The sequence below is a fragment of the Crotalus tigris genome, unplaced genomic scaffold (genome assembly GCF_016545835.1).
Source record: "Crotalus tigris isolate CLP2741 ecotype Arizona unplaced genomic scaffold, ASM1654583v1 scf7180000017783.2778290, whole genome shotgun sequence".
Lineage (NCBI taxonomy): Eukaryota > Metazoa > Chordata > Lepidosauria > Squamata > Viperidae > Crotalus > Crotalus tigris.
In genome coordinates, this window is record NW_024096633.1 from 303,671 (window position 1) to 325,145 (window position 21,475).

The 21,475-nt window shown below is 38.1% G+C and overlaps 1 protein-coding gene across 3 annotated transcripts in view; it reads left to right on the forward strand.

Moving 5' to 3' along the window:
• The window catches only part of CDH7 (cadherin 7), a 126,387-nt gene that overhangs the window by 11,527 nt on the left and 93,385 nt on the right, over window positions 1-21,475 (forward strand). For 2 of the 3 annotated variants that reach the window (XM_039342272.1, XM_039342273.1), the window contains exon 2: window positions 17,098-17,528. The exons of the other annotated variant lie outside the window; for it this stretch is intronic. In XM_039342272.1, the coding sequence (XP_039198206.1) occupies window positions 17,319-17,528 (210 nt within the window). In that variant the 5' untranslated portion in view covers window positions 17,098-17,318. The remainder of the gene's footprint in view (window positions 1-17,097; window positions 17,529-21,475) is intronic. 3 annotated transcript variants of the gene reach the window in all.

Genomic DNA, 21,475 nt, shown 5'->3' on the forward strand with positions numbered 1-21,475 from the left:
GGTTGGCTGACTTCCTCCTTTCTTATCGCACTACACCGTCCACTTATACCGGGAGGAGCCCAGCTGAACTTCATTGGGGGCGCAAACTGACCACCAAGCTTGACCGGTTGCATCCGGACAGACTTCCTTCCACACTCACACACCCAGGGCACCTAGACAACTGCTTGTGGGTGCCCCGGTTTGGACTCGTAACTATGGGCCTGGCCACTGTATCCAGAGTCACAGGTCCTCTGTCTTACGAGGTGTCTCTGGACAACAGTCGTGTCCTGCGTCGACACATCGACCAGCTCCGCACTAGACGGGACCTTCCCACTGAGACTCCTGGGTCTTTTCCAGGGGGGGAGGGGGACCCTTTGGGGCAAAGGGAAGAGTACAGGCTGCTACCCATCATTAACGAGGAGGCTACAGACAGCCCATTCCAAAGTTCCGCGAGTGCTCCAAACAGGAATTCACGGAGCCCAACTAGAACTCAGGCACCAGTGCCTACTCCAGCCAGGGAGTCACCCCGGGGGCAAAATCACTACTCACCCGCATCACTCAGTACTCCAGTCAGGGAGGATATCCGGGAGTGTCCAAACAAATCACACCCTGCAAGAGAGCTGGCACACATTCCCTCTAGTTGGCCTGACACTACCCCTGTCCCTAGAAGGGGGCAAGCACACAGGGAGGTGGTCGAGGAACCAAATCCCGACTACAACACCTCTGACTTCACTCAGGGGACAACTGAGTTTTGGGACAGCACTGAAAACCCCACAAGCCCGGGGACAGATCGGGAACAAGGGGAAAGACAACCTCCTGACGGGTCTTGGACGGACCTGGGAGGTTCTACAGAATCACCCAACAGTGACAGTCACTTAAGAGGGCCAGAGAGCCTGCAGCTAGGCAGGACAACCAGGTCAAACAGAGAAAGAAGCCCTGGCCTGACGAGCCCGGTGGGCAAGCAAGCAGGCCAGGCATTGGAGCACAGTCCTTGGGAATCACCAGGGTGTAACAGGGGGGACAGGTATGCATCACCCCTCAGTCAAGGGGTACTTGGCAGGTACCCAGAAGTCAGGAGGTCACAGAGAGCCAGAAGATCTCCTAAGTATTTAGAAGATTTTGTAACTCTACTGGCAAAACAGAGTTAACAGAGAACATTCCTGTACACATAGGAAAATAGAAAACTGGGAATGATAGAAGCAGAGGAAATAACTGGCACTAGGTAGTATGGGCACCACGCTCGCATTAGGTTGTATGTTATTATTGTATGATCATAGTCTTAGCCGGGGGGAAGGGGTGTTATGTCCTGAGCCTGTGGAAGCAGGCTCGGGGCATTGCAACGGTCCTGGGCAGGTGCAAGCTGCCCGGGACCAGACTGGCTGTCGCCAGCACGAGCGCGCATGCGCGGGTGCTGGCGCGCCAAATGTTGCAGATTGGCCCGGGAATGGCCTATAAAAGAGGCCGGGAGATTTGGGCGTTGTCGGCGTCTTGTAACCAGTATGCTGAACAGAAATAGAGAAGTTCCTGAGAACTACAACTGCTTCTCATGTCATTGCCATTTCGCGAAGGACGCAACAATGGGGATGCTACAAAGGTCGTAACTGTGAAAAAATGACCATAAGTCACATTTTTCAGTGCCACGGTAACTTTGAGCAATCACTAAACAAACTGTTTATTGAGGACTAACTCCATACCTTTTTTTGTTTAACTGGATTCTATACACTTTAAAAGCCATTGATTTTAATAGGATAAAATATTGGTAATCCAAGAAGGCCCTATCAGCTGTCAGTTTGTCTGTCTTTTGGTGAATAATTGTTTCAATTGACAAGAATTTCCGATTTATCATTTAATGATTACAGTGTAGCTTATTTCATGACCAGCAAGGTTATCAAAGGTAATTATCATTATCACAGCAAGAAAAAAAGTGTTCTTTCTCCTTTCTAATGATCTTTATTTCTTCAATTATATATCTGTGATAATTCTATGTAGACAAGTAGAAGAGAAACCTCCAGAGCCAAGTAGGTTTCTATGAATGACAACATTTATTTTTTTAAAGCTGACCTGAGCAACTTTCATAGTCCATAATTTCTATTCATTTGCTTAGCAGTCAAAGATCGAAACTCAAGAAAGTCCAAAATATACACGTGTTACAATTAATAATTATCTATTGGAAACAAAAACAAACACTGCAATAAAATAATATTTAAATAATGTGAAAGGACAAATGCTAACCCAATGCATCTGGGTGGCAATTGCAATATAACAGAATTTAGCATGATCAGAGATTCACCTGGAAGGCCACAGTAGACTAACATCTGGCTACATTGTTTTTTTTCCATTAAAAAAATAAGTTATAATGATGGAATGAACCAAGGATTCATCCCAAAAACTAGTTTTCAACCAATTTTTGTTAATAGATTCTCATTTTAGCTACATTTGAGCCAAACCAAGCATCCAGTGGACAAATGTGTTAGACACATAGCAAGGGTCACACAACAAAGTTCATAAAATGATTGTATTGTTTCTGCTGCATTCAAGTCTTTACAGAGTTCGAGCTGTATTCCATATAACAAGAAGATTGGTCCCTTTACTCTAAAAAGCTTGGCAGCAGTTGTAGCAAAATTGTTTCTGTTATGTCTGGCAAAGCATTTAAAACCTTCTGGACAAAAATTGAAAGGCTACCAGTTTGATATCTCCACACAGTAGAAATTTAAAGCAGATTCCTTGGTATTTAAAAAAAACTTGGTATGTTCTGCCCGGATGTCACTTCATTGGGTTTCCACCTATGATGCAGTTTGCAGCAGGGTTAATGAACTATTAAACACTTTTCTTTTGGAATAATTGATGTTAAATTCTTCACCACAAGAGAATGTTGCAAGCAATTGCAGAATTTAGCAAAGATCAATGTAGATTAATGAAGGTACCACCATACTTTGCATATAGTAAGATAGAAATAGGGTTGTGATCTAACATTTGGGTGTGGAACTCATTTTGGGACAGATTCTTTTAAAGACTAAGTTTAAAGTAGAAATAGTGCAAGAATATGCTGTATCTTTATAATCACCTTCATATAGGAATTAAAATAAATATGCCTGCAGTATCAGTACCTCTTAACTGTAAATACATGTTCTTGTGTATGTAATCAACTTTGGTAACCATGGATCTGTAGAGGAAATTATAGTTTCCTCTAGAGCAGAGGTGGGGAACTATGGCCCCTTTATGACATGTGGACTTCAACTCCCAGAATTCCTAAGCCAGCATGGCTGGCTCAGGAATTCTGGGAGTTAAAGTCCACAAATCATAAAGGGGTTGAGGCTTGTCACCTTTAAAAATTGGAACTGGTATTGATTACTTGCAAAGAATGCTTAATATGGATAAATAAGAACAAGGAAGGAGGAATCCATATGAGTTCTTCTAAAATCCCCACTACTGTAATCATTTTACATCTTTTAAATTGTGTTGTGATTTTAGAGACTTCCAAGATAGTTACAAGAGGCCAGTCAGAGAACAGTTATAAGTAGAGGACCCACCTGACAAAAAACAGCGCTTAATACATTGTAAAAGTGTCTTATCATTGGTTCAGCTAAAGTTGATATGAGATACTATGCTTTGTTGTTGTTAGTTGGGAAGTCGTGTCCGACCCATCGCAACCCCATGGACAACATTCCTCCAGGTCTTCCTGTCCTCTACCATCTTCTGGAGTCCATTTAAGTTCATGCCTACTGCTTCAGTGACTCCATCCAGCCACCTCATTCTCTGTCGTCCCATTCTTCTATTGCCCTCAATCTTTCCCAGCATTATGCTCTTCTCCAGTGAGTCCTTCCTTCTCATTAGGTGGCCAGAGTACTTGAGTTTCAACTTCAGGAACTGGCCTTCTAAAGAGCAGTCAGGGTTGATCTCCTCTGGGACTGAATAGTTTGATCACCTTGCAGTCCAGGGGATTCGCAGGAGTCTTCTCCAGCACCATAGTTCAAAGGCCTCAATTCTTTTGTGCTCAGCATTTGGTCCAACTTTCACAGCCATACACTGCAATAGGGAAAACCACGGCCTTGACTATACGTACTTTTGTTGGCAGAGTGATGTCTCTGCTTTTTAGTATGCTGTCTAGATTTGCCATAGCTTTCCTCCCCAGGAGTAAGCGTCTTTTAATTTCTTGGCTGCAATCCCCATCTGTGGTGATCTTGCAGCCCAAGAAAATAAAATCTGTCACTACCTTCATTTCTTCCCCATCTATTTGCCAGGAATTGAGAGGGCTGGATGCCATGATCATGGTTTTCTTAATGTTGAGTTTCAAGCCAACTTTTGCACTCTCCTTCTTCACCCACATCAAGAGGCTCTTTAGTTCCTCTTCACTTTCTGCCATTAGAGTGGTATCATCTGCATATCTTAGGTTGTTGATATTTCTCCCGGCAATCTTAATTCCAACTTTTGATTCATTTAGCCCTGCCTTTCTCATGATGTGCTCTGCATATAAGATAAATAGGCAGGGCAACAGAATATAGCCATGCCGGACTCCTTTCCCAATTTTGAACCAATCCGTGGTTCCGTATCCAGTTCTCACTGTTGCTTCTTGACCCGCATATAGGTTTCTTGAGAGACAAATAAGATGGTCTGGTACTCCCATCTCTTTAAGAACTTGCCACAATTTGTTGTGATCCACACAATCAAAGGCTTTAGCATAGTCCATGAAGCAGAAGTGGATTTTTTCTGGAGCTCCCTAGCTTTCTCCAAGATCCAGCGTATATTGGCAATTTGATCTCTAGTTCCTCTGTCTCTTCGAAATCCTGCCTGTACTTCTTGTAGTTCTCGATCCACATACTGCTGGAGTCTAGCTTGTAGGATTTTAAGCATAACTTTACTAGCATGTGAAATGAGTGCAATGGTGCGATAGTTTGAACATTCTTTGGCATTGCCTTTCTTTGGAATTGGAATGTAAACTGACCTTTTCCAATCCTGTGGCCACTGTTGAGTTTTCCAAATTTGCTGGCAAATTGAGAGTAGCACTTTTACTGCATCGTCTTTTAAGATTTTGAATAGCTCAGCTAGAATACTATCACTTTCACTGGCTTTGTTGTTGCTTTCCTATGGCCCATTTAACTTCACATTCTAGGATGTCTGGCTTGAGGTCAGTGACCACCCCATCATGGTTATCAGGGATGCTAAGCTCGTTGTTGTATAATTCTTCTGTGTAATTTTGCCACCTCTTCTTAATCTCCTCTGCCTCTGTTAGGTCCCTGCCATTTTGGTCCTTTATCATGCTCATCTTTGCATGAAACATTCCCTTCGTATCTCCAATTTTCTTGAAGAGATCTCTGGTTCTCCCTATTCTATTGTTCTCTTCTATTTCTTTGCATTGTTCATTTAAGAGGGCATTCTTATCTCTTCTAGCTATTCTCTGGAATTCTGCATTCAATTGGGTGTATTTTTCTCTTTCTCCCTTGTCATTCACTTCCCTTCTTTCCTTAGCTATTTGCAAAGGTTCCTCAGACAGCAATTTTGCTTTCTTGCATTTCTTTTTCTTTGAGATGGTTTTAGTTGCTAAAGAGTTGCTACCTCTTGTACAATGTTGCGAACCTCCGTCCATAGTTCTTCAGGCACTCTGTCTATCAGATCTAATTCCTTAAATCTATTTGTCACCTCTACTGTATATTCATCAGGGATATGATTTAGTTCATGCTTGAGTGGTCTAGTGTTTTTCCCTACTTTCTTCAATTTAAGCCTAAATTTTGCAACGAGAAGCTCATATGCCTAAGATCTCCTCTGATTTCAAAAGGCTTCATTTAATCTCAAGAGTCAACAAATACTATCAAAATAAGTGATGGAAACTAAAAAAAAATATGGATTCACATTTTTGTGATAGCGGAGAAGCCATGGTGGCGCAGTGGTTAGAATGCAGTATTGCAGACTGACTCTGTCCACTGACAGGTGTTCGATCCAGACTGGCTCAAGGTTGACTCAGCCTTCCCTGCTTCTGAGGATCCAGATTATGTGGGGGCAATATGCTGATTCTGTAAACTGCTTAGAGAGTATTGTAAAGCACTATGAAGCAGAATATAAGCTTAGAGCTATTGCTATTGCTGATCGGTAAAATGTGGATTAATAGTTGGCTGTAGTTACTGTATTACAACAAAATCTTGACCCACGATTTAGCCACTGTCCTATTTTAGACATTTGGAGGATGATATTCTTTTTCTACCCTAAAGAGAAAGACTAGTGTTTTAAAGAGAGTGCTTTTAAATTGCTGCCACCTAGTTAACATTGGCTTTTTCTGGTTTATTCCACAAGCCCCCTAACTAGAGACCTTTTGGGGCAAAGAAGTATCTCAGAAGGGATTACTGTAAAAGACATTAAATGGATTCTGTAATCAGAAATGCTTTTATTTGCATTATGGTTTTGCCCTCTGGATACCTTTCTGAAAGTATTACACAGAAGCCACAAAGCTGAAAGAACTGAGCCAGAGGTTGTTAGCATAAGTGTGCTTTTAAGGCAGATGACAGTTATTAAATACATGAGGTAAATTCATTTACCATCTAAGATGTTTCCTAGCTTAGTGGTTCACTGATATGGAAGTTGGCAGAAGTGAATTCTTTTTTTATTGAGGCTTCCTAGAATACATTCTTCTTTCCTCATAGAGAATGTGACCTGGTATGCATTTTAATTTCCTTCTGTTTCCATGTTAATCGGTTGAGAATTTTTTAAAAAATTGTCTTGACTGCTCAATATTTTGCTTTGAAAAAATGGAGAAAACTTGTCTTAACCCTAAAACCCTAGGAATAAAATATGCTTGTAGTACAAGCCAGATTTTAACATTCAAAGCCCTTTATTTTCTGTGCTTATTTTCTCAGGAAATGATGAAAAATAGATTTAAGGCTACTGTATCTATGCTGCAAAAATGCAAACAACCACTAAATCTCCAAACAGAGATGTTACAAGTCCCTAGGGTTTTATTTCCACCACAGATAATAGATGTCACAACTTTCTTATCTGCAGAGAAATGAATACCCACTTTAACTAATCTAGTACACCATTAAGTCATTAGATCATTTTTAGATTTCTCCTTTATTGTTGTAGCATAATTAGTATAACTTTTGCATTGTAAATCAAAGGTTATTATTTGGGAGTTGGAGGTAAAACGTTCTATCTCAAATGCTGGAAAAATGGGAAAATGGTGAGAATGAACTTATTAAAAATGTAGTGGACAAGGAAGCTTGAAAATACATAATGACAAGCATATTTCTGCTGGGTTTTGAAGCAGCAATTATTGACTTATAAACAATAATTACAGGAGTTATAAACTTATAAACAATGATTTTACAGGAGTTATATTAAGAGAAAAGAGGGGGATCAGAAAGCCCTTTAAAAGAAATGCAATAATAAGAAAATGTGTTTTATTTTTTAAAAAAGTTTTTGTTATGTGTGTGTGTGTATAGTACATGGATATGTATATACTTTGTATATAATACTGTGTGTATGTGTGCATGTGCATGCACACAGGCACGTGTATAATGTATCTGAATTAGTGTAATAAAATTATTAAGATGTTGAACTAGGAGCAGGGAGACCCACAGCAGCCTGGGTCAGTTGTTGTCTTTCAGTCTTAGACTGATAACTAAAAAAAAAAAAAGTCTACCAACTCCCCCTGGACCAGCATGATAGAAGGATAATAATAATAATAATAATAATAATAATAATAATAATAATAATAATAATAATAATAATAATAATACCACCACCTTGACGTGGTTGTGGGGCTTGTGTATCTGAGGAAGATGAGAGCTATGCCAGAGGTTCAACCATACTGGACAGGTCTCATCAGAGGAGACAGACAAAGAGTGTCTCTCCCATAAAAATATGGTGAGATGTAAATTTCAGAATGCCAAACTGGCTCGGATGTCGCCCGGGTTAACAAGGTACGTGCTAGAAATTGGAGTTCCTGGATATCTGGTGAAAAATGGGTTACAGGACTCAGGACTGTTGGCTGAGCAACCAGGGCAAGCGGCTGCAGAACTACTGGAAGAAAAGGTGTCTACCCGTCGCAGATACACAGTGATTGAAAACAAAGAAATAATGATCTGTTACTACAGATCAAGTCCAACAAGAAAAGGATATCTAAAATGAATGCACCAGTTCTGGAAAGAACAACATCCAGAATCAGAAATAACAGAACAGAGACTAGCAGATCAACGCCGATTTATAATACGAAATAAAGTATTCACAGAAACAGAATTTGATGAACTGCAAAGGTTTACCCAGGGCAAAGAAATCAAAGCCTTACCAGAAGTAATTCAGAATGTAGAGGCAAACCAGGGGCAGTTGGCAGTGAAGGAATCCAGCAGAGATATACAACTGTTCTCATTTGGAAACCAGGCACCTCTTCCTCAGGAAGAACAAAACCCTCTAACTAAAGAAATAAAAGAATTGAAACAAAGAATAACTGAGCATCTAGAACAGCACAAAAACAACAGAATAAGGCTGCCTGTATTGAAGCTTGTTCCAAAGAAACAGCTAGCACAAGCATTAAAAGATGCAAATACTGCAATATCAAGTATAAGCACCAATTCACTGTAAGAAACAAACCAACTAATGTACAGCACAGCTGCAGTTATAACTGAATACCTGGGATGCAAAATCAACAAAGAGGAAAAACAAACAAACAGTGCACCACAAAAATGGAAGGTTAGACTAGAAAATAAGATTAGCAAGTTAAGATCACATGCAAGCAAGCTAGAACAGATGAAAGAAAAGAAGTTGAAGAACAAGAAGACCAAAGAATACCTAATCAAGAAATACCACTTAGAAACAAGGAAGATCAAGGAAGCACTGGAAATAATAAAGCAACAAATAACAGCTATAGCCAGATAAATCAGTAGATATGAAGCTCGAATTGCAAACTATAGGCAGAACCTCCAATTTCAATCCAATCAGAAACGTTTCTACCAATCTATCAATGGAGAAACTGCAATGAATCAGTTAGTACCTGACAAGGAAGAAACGTGCAGTTCTGGGAGCAGATATGGGATAACCCAAAGAAATACAACAAGGATGCGGCTTGGTTAAAAGAGGTGGATGCAAATAAAACAAGTTGAAATGAAAGAACTAGTAGTAACAACAAAAATGGTAGAAAAAAGAGCAAGGAAAATCAAAAATTGGTCAGCACCAGGTGAAGATGAACTGCATGGATTTTGGTTGAAACATCTAACTGTTATAAACCCACTCATTGCCAAGCAGTTCAACAATATACTACAAGGAGGAGAAATTGAAAAGTGGCTAACAACTGGGAAAACCTACCTAATAATGAAAAATCCAGCAAAAGGGGCAACACCAGGTACAGGCCAATTACCTGCTTACCAACAACTTTCAAATTACTAACTGGTGTGGTAGCTGATGCAGTACAACAGCATCTAGTTGAAAACAATCTCTTTCCACCTGAGCAGAAAGGAAACCGCCCCAATAGCAGAGGAACAAAAGATCAACTCCTAATAGACAAAATGATCTTGGAAAACTGCAAGAAAAGGAAGACCAACCTGAATGTGGCATGGATTGACTACAAAAAGGCATTTGACTCTCTGCCACATGACTGGATAATCAAGTGCCTAGAAATAACAGGAGTCAGTAGAAACATCAGAAAATTTGTGCAAAGATTGATGGCACAATGGAAGACACAGTTGCAGATCAATGGTGAGAGGCTGGGAGAGGTTAATATCAAGAGAGGAATATTTCAAGGAGATTCATTATCACCATTACTATTTGTTATTGCACTGTTTCCTCTGTCAACAATACTGAATAACTCAGGACATGGCTATCAAACATCAAAAACATCTACCAGACTATCCCATCTCCTTTACATGGATGATCTGAAGCTGTATGGAAAAACATCATCTGAAATAGAATCGCTGCCAAGATATTGTTATGGAGTTTGGCTTGGACAAATGTGCCACACTTACTATCAAACAAGGAAAATTAGTGAAAACTGAAGGAATCAAGATGCCCCACGAAAATAACATTAAGAGTCTGGATGAGGAAGATTACTAGAAATATTTGGGTATCCTTCAAGCTGACAACATCAAGCACACTGAAGTCAAGAAAAAGATTAGAGGTGAATACATCAAGAGAGTGAAGAAGATCTTAAAGTCCAAACTCAATGGAGGAAATACCATAAAGGCAATCAACACCTGGGCAATTCCAGTCATTAGGTACACAGCTGGAATAGTGGACTGGACTCAAGCAGAACTAAAAGCAATGGATAGGAAGACCAGAAAAATAATGACAATGAATCATGCCCTTCATCCATGCAGTGACATTGACAGACTTTATCTACCAAGGCAAATAGGTGGGCGTGGAATGCTACAAGTACATCAGATGGTTGAAGAAGAAAAAATGGCTTTGGAAGAATATTTGAAGAACAATGATGAAGATGCACTGAAGTTAGTATATCAGGAAGGCTTACTGACTACTGGAGAGACCAAACTGGCCTACAAGAAAGACCAAATGAAGAACAGAATAGAGGCATGGGAAGACAAAGCACTACATGGCCAATACATTAAAAAAATAGCTGGGAAAGCAGATAATAACAAGACTTGGCAATGGCTAAGAGCAGGAAAATTGAAGAAAGAGACCGAGGGACTAATTCTGGCTGCACAAGACCAAGCCTTAAGGACAAATGCATATAAAGTCAAAATTGAGAAGACAGCAACAGACAGTAAGTGCCGCCTATGCAAAGAAGCTGAAGAAACAGTGGACCACCTGGTAAGCTGTTGCAAGAAGATTGCACAGACTGACTACAAGCAGCGGCATGACAAAGTAGCAACAATGGTGCATTGGAAGATCTGCAAAATATATCATTTGCCTGTAAGCAAAAACTGGTGGGATCATAAAATAGAGAAAGTCATAGAAAATGATAAAATTAAACTGCCTTGGGACTTCAGAATTCAAACAGACAAGCACCTGCAGCATAACACCCCAGACTTAACACTTGTCGATAAGAAAGACAAAAAAGTCTGGATAGTGGCAGTGCCTGGAGACATCAGAATAGACGAGAAAGAACTAGAGAAGATAACAAAATACAAAGACCTACAAATAGAAATAGAAAGACTGTGGCAAAAGCAAGCAAGGGTAGTACCAATAGTCATAGGTGCCTTGACTGCAATCCCAAAACAACTGGAGCACCACTTGAACACCATTGGCATTGACAAATTCGCTATTAGTCAATTGCAAAAGGCGGCCTTACTAGGAACTGCTTCCATCCTGTGACGATACCTGTAATACCATCAAACATCCACATCTGCCTATCCCAGGTCCTGGGTAAGGACTCGATAGGTAGACAAAAGGCCAAATCCAGTCTGAACATTTGGCTGACTGTGCGATGATAATAATAATAATAGTGATAATAATGAAAAGTTGGAAGAAACCTTGGATGTCATCTCGTCCAACCCTCTACTCAGGCAGGAAATCCTACACCATTTCAGACAAATGGCTGTCCAGGCTCTTCTTAAAAACTTCCAGTGTTGGAGCATTCACCACTTCTGGAGGCAGGTTGTTCCACTGGTTAATTGTTCTAACTGTCAGGAAGCTTCTCCTTAGTTCTAGGTTGCTTCTCTCCTTGATTAGTTTTCATCCATTGCTTCTTGTCCTGCCTTCAGGTGCCTTGGAAAATAGCATGACTCCTCTTCTTTGTGGCAGCCCCTGAGATATTGGAATACTGCTATCATGTCCGCCCTTGTCCTTCTCTTCATTAAACTAGACATATCCAATTTCAGCCGCCTTTCCTTATATGCTTTGGCTTCCAGTCCCCTAATCATCTTTGTTGCTCTTCTCTGTACTCTTTCTAGAGTCTCAACATCTTTTTTACATTGTGGTGACCAAAACTGGATGCAGTATTCCAAGTGTGGCCTTACCAAGGCATTGTAAAGTGATATTAACATTTCACATGATCTTGATTCTATCCCTCTGTTAATGCATCGTAGCACTGTGTTGGCTTTTTTGGCATCTGCAGCACACTGCTGGCTCATATTTAAGTGATTGACCACTAGGACTCCAAGGTCCCTCTCACAGTTGCTACTGTTGAGCAAGATACTACCTATACTATATCTGTGCATTGGTTTTTCTTGCATTAATGTAGAAACTTAGTTTTTTCACCATTGAATTTCATTTTGTTAGATAGTGCCCAATATTCAAGTCTGTCCAGATCCTCCTGTATCCTAAGCCTGTCTTCTGGAGTGTTGACTGTTCTTGCCAACTTGGTGTTGTCTGCAAATTTGATGAGTTTCCCATCTATCCCCTCGTTCAAATCATTGATGAAGATGTTGAAGAGCACTGGGCCCAGAACAGAGCCCTGGAGCACCCATCTACACACTTCCCTCCATGTAGATGCAGTTCCATTGAGGACCACATGCTGAGTACGGTCGGTCAGCCAGCTACGAATCCATCTGGTGGTGATGGTGTCTAACCCAATAAGATTTTTCTATCTTATTAAGTAATAGGTTGCGGTCTACTTTATCAAATGCCTTACTGAAGTCTAAGTAAATTATATCCACAGCATTCCTCTGGTTCACTAATTTTGTCACCTGGTCAAAGAATACAATAAGATTTGTCTGGCATGATCTGTTTTTGACAAACCCATGTTGACTTTTAGTAATGACTTTGTTTGCCTCTAGGTCAGTGGTTCTCAACCTTTCTAATGCCGCGACCTCATAATACAGTTCCCCATGTTGTAGTGACCCCCAACCACTTATACATCACCGGGTGCCAGGGGCGTGGCCAAAAAAAGGGGAAAAAATGGTGGACAGCCTTGTTTGGCGACCCCCGTGAAATGGTCGTTCGACCCCAAATGGGGTCCTGACCCGCAGGTTGAGAACCACTGCTCTAGGTGTTCGCTGATTCGTTGCTTGATTATCTTTTCCAAGATCTTCCCAGGTCAGGCAGATACGGCTGTAGTTTCCTGAATCCATTTTTTTTCCTTTTTTGAAGATGGGAACTACATCAGCTCTTTTCCAATGCTTTGGTAGTTCTCCAGTGGTCCAGGATCTTTGAAAGATATAGTTCAGTGGTTCTCAGACCATATTTGCCAGTTCCTTCAGAACCTTGGGGTGTAGTCCATCTGGCCCAAGTGATCTGAACTCATCTAAAGTGGACAGGTGCTCACTTACCATTTTCTTGCCTATCTTAACTTGTGTTTCTAATCTGTTTTTTATGGTACTGTTTTTGATAGGTTTTTCTCTTTGTGTAAATACAGATGCAAAAAACAAGTTGAGTAGTTATGTTTTTCTCCTTGTTACTTGTCACCTTCTTGCCCCTTTCTCCCACTAGTGGACCAATCATTTCCTTAACTTTTTTCTTGTTTTTTACATGTTGAAAGAAGCTTTTTTTGTTATTTTTTACTTTGGTTGCAAGCGCTAGTTCATTTTGAGCTTTAACTTTTCTCACTCCATCTTTGCAGGCTCAGGCTATTTGCTGATATGGAGTAAAAATCAAATCAAATCAGTCAATCAATAATAAAGGCACTTGCATGTAATCCCCAAACTTCTGGAGCACCACTTGGATTACCATTAGTCATTTGCAAAAGGCATCTTTACTTGGAACAGCTGACATCCTGCAGCAATACCTTTAATGTAATCAAATAACAACATCTGCCTATACCACGTCCTTGGAAGGACTTAATTGATGGAAAAAATGCCAAACCCAGTCTAAACATCTGGCTGAATGGGTAAGGAACCATAATAATAATAGTAGCCTCAGATGCATTCCTAAAACATCTGACCATCATTTGAACACCATCAGCATTGACAAAGTTACTGTCAGTCAATTGCAAAAAGCAGCTATACTTGACACAGCTTATGTCCAGTGACATCAATTTTAATACCATTAAACAACAATATCTGCCTATACTAGAGCCTTTGGAATGACTTAATTGGTAGATAAAAATGCCAAGTCCAGTCTGAATATCTTAAATGAGCAATTGTAATAATAAAAATAATGGAGAAGATCAAGCCTTAAGAGCAAATGCATAAAAAGCCAGAACTGAAAAGACAGAAATGCTTCCTCTACAAAGAAGCTGGAGAAAGAGTGGATCATTGCTTTGTTGCTGAAAAAATAAAAAGAAATCATGGACTGACTACAAACTATAGCATGACAAAGTAGTAACAGTGATGCATTGGCATATATGGAAGAAATACCATTTGCCTGCAAGCAAGACCTGATGGGAACACAAAATAGACAGAATAATAGAAAATGAATAAGCTAAAGTACTCTGGAGCTTTAGAATTTAAAAAGACAAAAACCTTCCACGTAACACCAAGGCTTAACAATTGTTGATAAGAAAGACTAGCGGACATAGCTATACCTGGAATCTGCATACTAGAAGAGAAAGAACTGGAGAAAATTACAAAATGCAAAAACCTGCAAATAGAAATAGAACGATTGTGGCAAAAGAAAGCAAAGATAGTACCAATAGTAATAGATGCCTTGCAAGCAATCCCAAAACAACCAGAACACCACTTAAACACCATCATCATTGACATAATCCGCCTCATATTTGGCTGAATGTTCCCGATGACAAACAGTTGAGCCATTCAGTAAAAAAATGCAAATATATGCCCACTTTCATTTTTAATTGATTGAATCCCTAGTTTGAATAGGTCCAATTGAATATTGTTATATGGTACAGGAGATTTGAAGGAAAGGAAGATGCTTCAAGTTAAGGGTGAAATCCATAAATAGAATCCTTACTTCATAAAATAAACTGTTTCTTGGCAGTTATTCTGAAGTTTTCACATTTCGGTTACTATTTCTATTGCAGGCTTGAACAAATATTTAATTTTAAGAGCATGCAGTTTTATAGCATGACTTTCAAAAGTTTCTTTTCAAAAGTGGTTGCCAAAGTGGGAATGAGTCTGGAAGTCCCTTGTTTACTAGAAGATTGCTCTACAAGATACAGTGTAGCCCCCCTTCCCCCCCACAATGTTTTCTACTAGTCTAGCTAACTTTTATATCTTCTCCAGACCTTGTTTTCTTTGTTCTTTTTTGTTTTTAAGGAAAATACTGTCTTACAATCATGCTAAGAATGCCTCAGAAATAGAGGCATTTTTATAAATAACTATGCTAACAAAAGTGGGTGCTTTATTAGATACTGACATTAACTTTTATTTTTTCTTTGATTCCTAGTTAAAACACACACACACACACACACACACAGAGAGAGAGAGAGAGAGAGAGAGAGAGAGAGAGAGAGAGAGAGAGAGAGAGAGAGAGAGAGAATAAATTTCTCAAGAGAAGTATCTTCAGGGTGTTGTGTCAAGACATACCATGTTGCCTAGCTGTGACATATTGCAAAGTATATCATAAATATTATACAGAAGAAGCTTGCATTATTAACTTCTTGTCATTAAAACTAATGGCATTGTTCCAAGAAGCAGCATGCAGTTCATTATATTTTGCATCATATTTTCATCCAGTGATTCTTAGCATTGTATTATTTGCTTCCTTCTTTACTCTCATCTTATTTTGTCAGAAATTCTGTGAATTAGGTTAGGCTGTGAACAAGTGACGGTTTCAATCTTGCCCTGTGTACGTTGTGTCTTCCTATGAAATTTTAAGGTCTTATGAGTGAATATAATTTTCTAGTCTTTATGAGTAATAGCGTTTAATATCAACCAATTTCTGGAAATTAATAGGTCACCTGCTTATAATTGGGTCAACTCTTAATATTGCTCCAAACAGATCAGATTGTAGCAATGTTTTTTTTTAATTTATATTAAGAGGACTAGCAACCTGATTCTAAACATTTGCATGATTATATCTGTCTTCACATTGCTTTGTTTTCTTCATCTTCATTTTGGTTTATATTGTATCTTTCTGTCCATTGTCTATTATTAAGATGCCTAGTGTAAAAGGCATCATAAAAAGCTTTGAAATGAATGATTAGACAATAATTTATTAATTTATTTTTATATTAATTATTTAATTAACTTCTCTTGGTCCAGAAATTATATCCAACCAATATTGTGGCTTTTTGAACTTCTTAAAATGTTTCTTTTAATGAAATATTTGTTTTTAATTGGGATACATTCGTATTTGATAATGTATTTATTATGTAATATTGGTTTCTATTACAGTATTTGTCTTATTTTATTGCTGTATGAATTTTTAAATTCATTTTATGGTGAAAGGTGGAATACAAATTAGTAAATTAAGCTAAATTAAATAAATACTTTTTCTCCAGTGCCTTTCTTTTGATAAGTATGCTGCAGTCTGGGGACTTATAGATGTTAAACTGCTTCTACTTTATCACACTTAATGTCTGCATGTTTTCAGGCTGTTGTTCATAACTATTAAGACATGAGTAATGCTTATTTTTGAAATTGAAGTATCATGTGTTAAGCTGAGACCTAGAAAATAATGCATATATTTCCATATTGTATTTCAACCTTGATTTGCTGTACCACATCAGAGTCCAGGAATCAGTACCTAATTCAGGAATCCTTGAGCTAAAATTTCTAAATAGCCTTCATTCTCCAACTTACTAAGCTCTAATGTGGCTTTTGAAAATGATAAAAATATCCACCAGCAAATTGGTATCTGATACGCATCACTGAGACAGCTTAGGGGTAATGTATAGGTGGCCTTTAAATATAAAAACATACTGATATATTTGCTGGTAGAATTAAAAACTTGCCATGTACCATAAGCATAAATTCTTGAGTTATCCCTGTTCAGTTTTATTTGGAAAAGTCTGGAGCAATGGGTGAATGTAATCGGACACTTTGTCTTCCTCAGTAACTTCTGGTTAATTTGATTGCTATGATGAAAGGAAGAAATCAAGTGAGGAAGATTTGGAAATTCAAATGAGCTCAGTGCATCTCTTATCAGTTGGTTGGTGGGTTGAGACATCAGACATATCTTTCTTCTCCTACCCATTGTACTTAGATGTAAATTCATCACTGAAAGGTATTAATGCAATTGAAGGAGCAGCACTCAGTAGGTTGAAATATTACCTCTAGCCCATATCTGAAATGAAAAGTTGAGGGAACTTCATCATTCACATATGAAAGTTAAAAGAAATGTAAATTTCAGGAAATACATTTGAAAACAGTTATTGTCTTTATTTTTCCATTTCTTTTATAGGTACTTCTTATGCTGTATCTTTTGTGAAGAATGTTCAGTAGTGGAGAGTGATTTTTTTTTTTTTAATCGAACATTGGACACCAGTCGTTACCTCTGGAATCCCACTGGATGCCTCACTAAGCCAACTGGAATTTTGCCCGTTCTTTTCTCCAGTTTTCTTTCGTTTGTTTGTTTTGCTGTTGTTACTTTATTTTTTTCCTTGCACAGGGAGAAGAAGAAAAATGAAATTAGGCAAAGTAGAGCTCTGCCATTTTTTGCAGATACTAGCTCTTTTCCTCTGTCTTTCTGGGATGAGCCAAGCAGAACTGCCAAAATCGGGATCAAAACCCTACTTCCAACCTGGGAAATCCCGAACCAAACGTAGTTGGGTATGGAATCAGTTCTTCGTACTGGAGGAATACATGGGAAGCGATCCTCTTTATGTAGGAAAGGTAGGAGAATTTATTTCATAGTATACAAATTCTTGCCTAATGGAAACCATTACAATGTGATTTTGAATTGTGCCATCTTCAACCCGCTATCATCTTGCTGTGTTTGGACTATAACTCCCAAATGCCTACTCAGAACACAAGATAGATAAAGCTATATGAGATTGATAATGTAAGGATTGCAACGTTAAGCAACTTTTTTACTTGCAGACATCTCTAAGAATTTTTACTTCAAAAAGTAGCTGGTAATATTACTTTTATGTACCCAAATGTTTACCCATCACTGGGGTACTTATGTTCCTATATGGTCTCAGAGTTGTGCTGCCTTGGAGAATTATAGCACTGCATGTTCGGGACCTACAACCAAAATCTCTGGGGCTGTGGATTCTCCCTGCAGTTTCAACAACTCAAGAATCACATTCAGTCAAATAATAAGGGAACATTTAATAGCTGAGGTCATTGAGGTGATTATGTGCTAGTATAATATATATAATAATATAATATTACAATATATATAATATAGTATTATAATATATAATATATATAATATATATAATATATATTGGTGACCTACAAGGTATATCTATATAATTTTCCTGCCATGATTGGCAATGGTTGCCATTTGCCTTCTTTTCAAATGTTTTTGAAATTTCTCTAACCTATGCTATGGCATTGGGATCTCCTGATAGTAGCCATCCAATAACTACGCCAACCCTTCTTAATTTTGTAGGTTGCTCAGAGTAAGTAAATGCTAACACTTCTGAGATGAAATTGATTTCTTGATGTTTTTTGTACTTAAGCAAAATATTATTTGGCATACAAATAAGAAGGCACAGTATTCTAAGATTCAGTGCAAATGAGTTTGAAGCTGTCCAAAACATATGTGGAAATGCATGCATGTATATAGTCAAGCAGGGTAATGGAACCACAGTATGAAAATGTCTGCATTTTGTTTGATTGCTCAGGCATGCAGCCTTAATGTTCCTTAATCTATTTCCTTTTGTCTTTGGTACTGATAACAGCAAAAACTGTGCGTTTCAATAGTTTTTGCTGTTATTGTACATTTCCAAATAAATGAGCAAGCAAAGTACAGCATCATAAAATAAAATCTGGAACCTAAACAGGCTGAATGATAAATGGGTTGCTAATCATATGACATTATTGCTGCAACCCATTAACTAATTTACAGCATCAGCAGAAATCTACAATAAGGAAACTAAAACAGTTCAACATATCCACCCAAGATTAGATCCAGTTCCAATTCTAAATGGAGAAAGGATATTGCAAGGGAGGAAGTAGAATCCAAAATCTCTGTGTGAAGAAAGACACATTAAAGAAAGACACCGAAAACCCCAAACCATTCAAAAATGACTGGCATTGTTAGTGGCTGATCATTTTCAGTGGAATGACAATTTGGGAAGGGAGAGGAGCAAATGAAAAATTGGATGTTTTCAAATTCAGAGTAGCCATGGACCAAGTAGCAAGGCAGCTGTTTACAGTTTGAAAGCAAACTCAAAACAACTGTGAAAGAAACTTTATAGCAACCGATGCCCTAGTTATAGCTATCTATAGTTTTAATGCTTGGTTTTATCTTATTCCTGCAAATAGTGCAACTCTTAACAGCTGGAATTTGTAAGTTTTTTCCCTCTTTGTCTCAAAATTTACTATTCTGCCCTAAAGTTAATCCTAATGGAAATCATGTAGTAAGTAACTTTGTCCCTCACTTTGCTTTTAAGCCTCTCTTCTTCCCAAGATACCAAAAGCTTGTTAACACCCTCATCAGGTCTGCAGTTCAGATACTTTTTAAACTTCTCTGCCCCTCCTGCCAGCTTTCACAGCTGTGAAATGCTTTCAGGCCTGTGACAATGTACTATACTCCAGGCCATTTCTTTCCTTGTAAAGCTTATGGTCTGTTCTTTCCAAAGCCTTTGATTGTGATTATACATAACCAGCCCAGGCTACCTATTGTAGCTTTATTCTGTAGCCTTTTAATGACAGATTGATAAGGGACATTGGGAAAAATTGTGAAAGATTTGAAGATAGTTTGGATAGTATTTTGTTTTCTTACCTAACTTTGTATCTTATCCTGTAAGAACGGGAAACAAAAATTCCTCACTGCATCTATCTCTAGCAACAAGCCTTCTTTTCCTAGTTATTAAAAAGGATTATAAAGGTACTTAGAAAAATTATTCTTTTTCAGAAAAAATAAAACCCTCCATGCCCAGCAGGGAACTCACTAATCAATCATGCTATTGTATTTCTTTTCAGGTTAAGCAACTTTATGCAATATGCAGGAAAGGAGTAAGAAATAGGAAAGAAAAAAAATGAAAGACTTAAAATAAGTAACAGAAAAGGAAATATGAAAGGAAATATCATTTGATTCATAGATACTGATCTCTCTGGCTATCTTGGCTTTCATTCATAAAGGCTTTCATATACTATAGATAAAATGTGGACCAGGTTACACTTCTTAGTCACTTGTGTGGCGTAGGCCATATTTATGACTAATAGTAAGTTCAATATTAGTGATATGAGTCACATTTACAACTAAAGCCCTGTTTTACTTCAAGAATATTCATATTTTTCTATGCAAGCCAGGATCTCTAATGTAGAGAATACTTTCCAACACATTTACCAAGTAGGAGGTAGATGCAATAAATGAATGTTTATTTCTAGATCCATATCAAATATATAATAACTATGTATTTATTTATTTAGCAAATCTATTTGCTACTCATCTCATAGTTCAAGGCAACTCTGAAATGTTTGGTAATATAGTTTGTGGGTTTTGGGCAAAACAAAAGTGAAATAAGGAAGTAAAATAGTAAAAAATATATGCTTAGGATCCTGTTTTGGGAAGAGTAAGACTTGAAGAAATTATGCTTTAAATAAATCTGTAACAATTGGTTACAATGGGGCTTAAAAATTTGTGAACCCTTGTAAATTTTCAATATTTATGCATCAATAGGATCTAAAACATGATCTGTTTTCCACACAAGTCCCAAGTCTAGATAAAGAGAACCCAATTAAACAAGTGAATGGGGAGCAGCTTCATCCCCACTTTAAATCTCATATAGCTAGTGAATCTGACACTAGAATTGCTTTGCCTGTTCATGAATATACGGGCATGTTTGTGTACCACACACATATATACATGTAGAGTAGATATATGGAACTTTTTCTTTCAGTGTAAAACTTTTCTCCCTTAAGATTAGGAATATGAATTTTTCGTATGTTGTACTGAGAAAACATAAAAGAAAATGCTGCAATATTGGACCTATTATTTATGGATTTTTGTCTTTTTCCCCTCAAGTATAAAGCCACTACAAAGCTGCCACCTGTCTTGCATTTCAATTATAATATTAAAGACTCATCAACTTTCATTTTCTACCATTTCTAGTGAAGGGGAAATAACTTGATAAATGGCTGAAGTTATTGATTGAGTTATTTTTGTGATGGTGTTACTGATGGAGTTGCAATAAAAATATATAAATTCAGTTCAGTTGCCAGTAGTAGATCTATGAAATCCTTTAGGATAGCTATACTTTTGGTATTTTGGTAGTTAAGCAGTCTGCTAATCCTGGTCAATAAATGGCCAGTGAATCTTTTTATATGGTATAACCCCATCAGTTGCACCACCAAGTTTCATACAGCTATGAATGAGCCCAGAATAGACTTACCACAATTAAAAAGAAAGAAAAGGAAAACACATTAAAATCTTGCTCTTCATATGCATGAAATGTCTTCACTCTCTTTTCATCATAAGCATTCATGATCCCCTTTCCACAAACTGTTCTTCTCTAACTACTAAAAGCTAACACAATCTAATGCTTAGCCAAGAAGAGATTGACCAGACTGTCAGCTTTACTTCTGGTAATTTAACCTATTGGAACAATGTGCTTCTGTATTTTAAGCCTGTCTCATGAGAATCCACTAAATCCATCTAAATA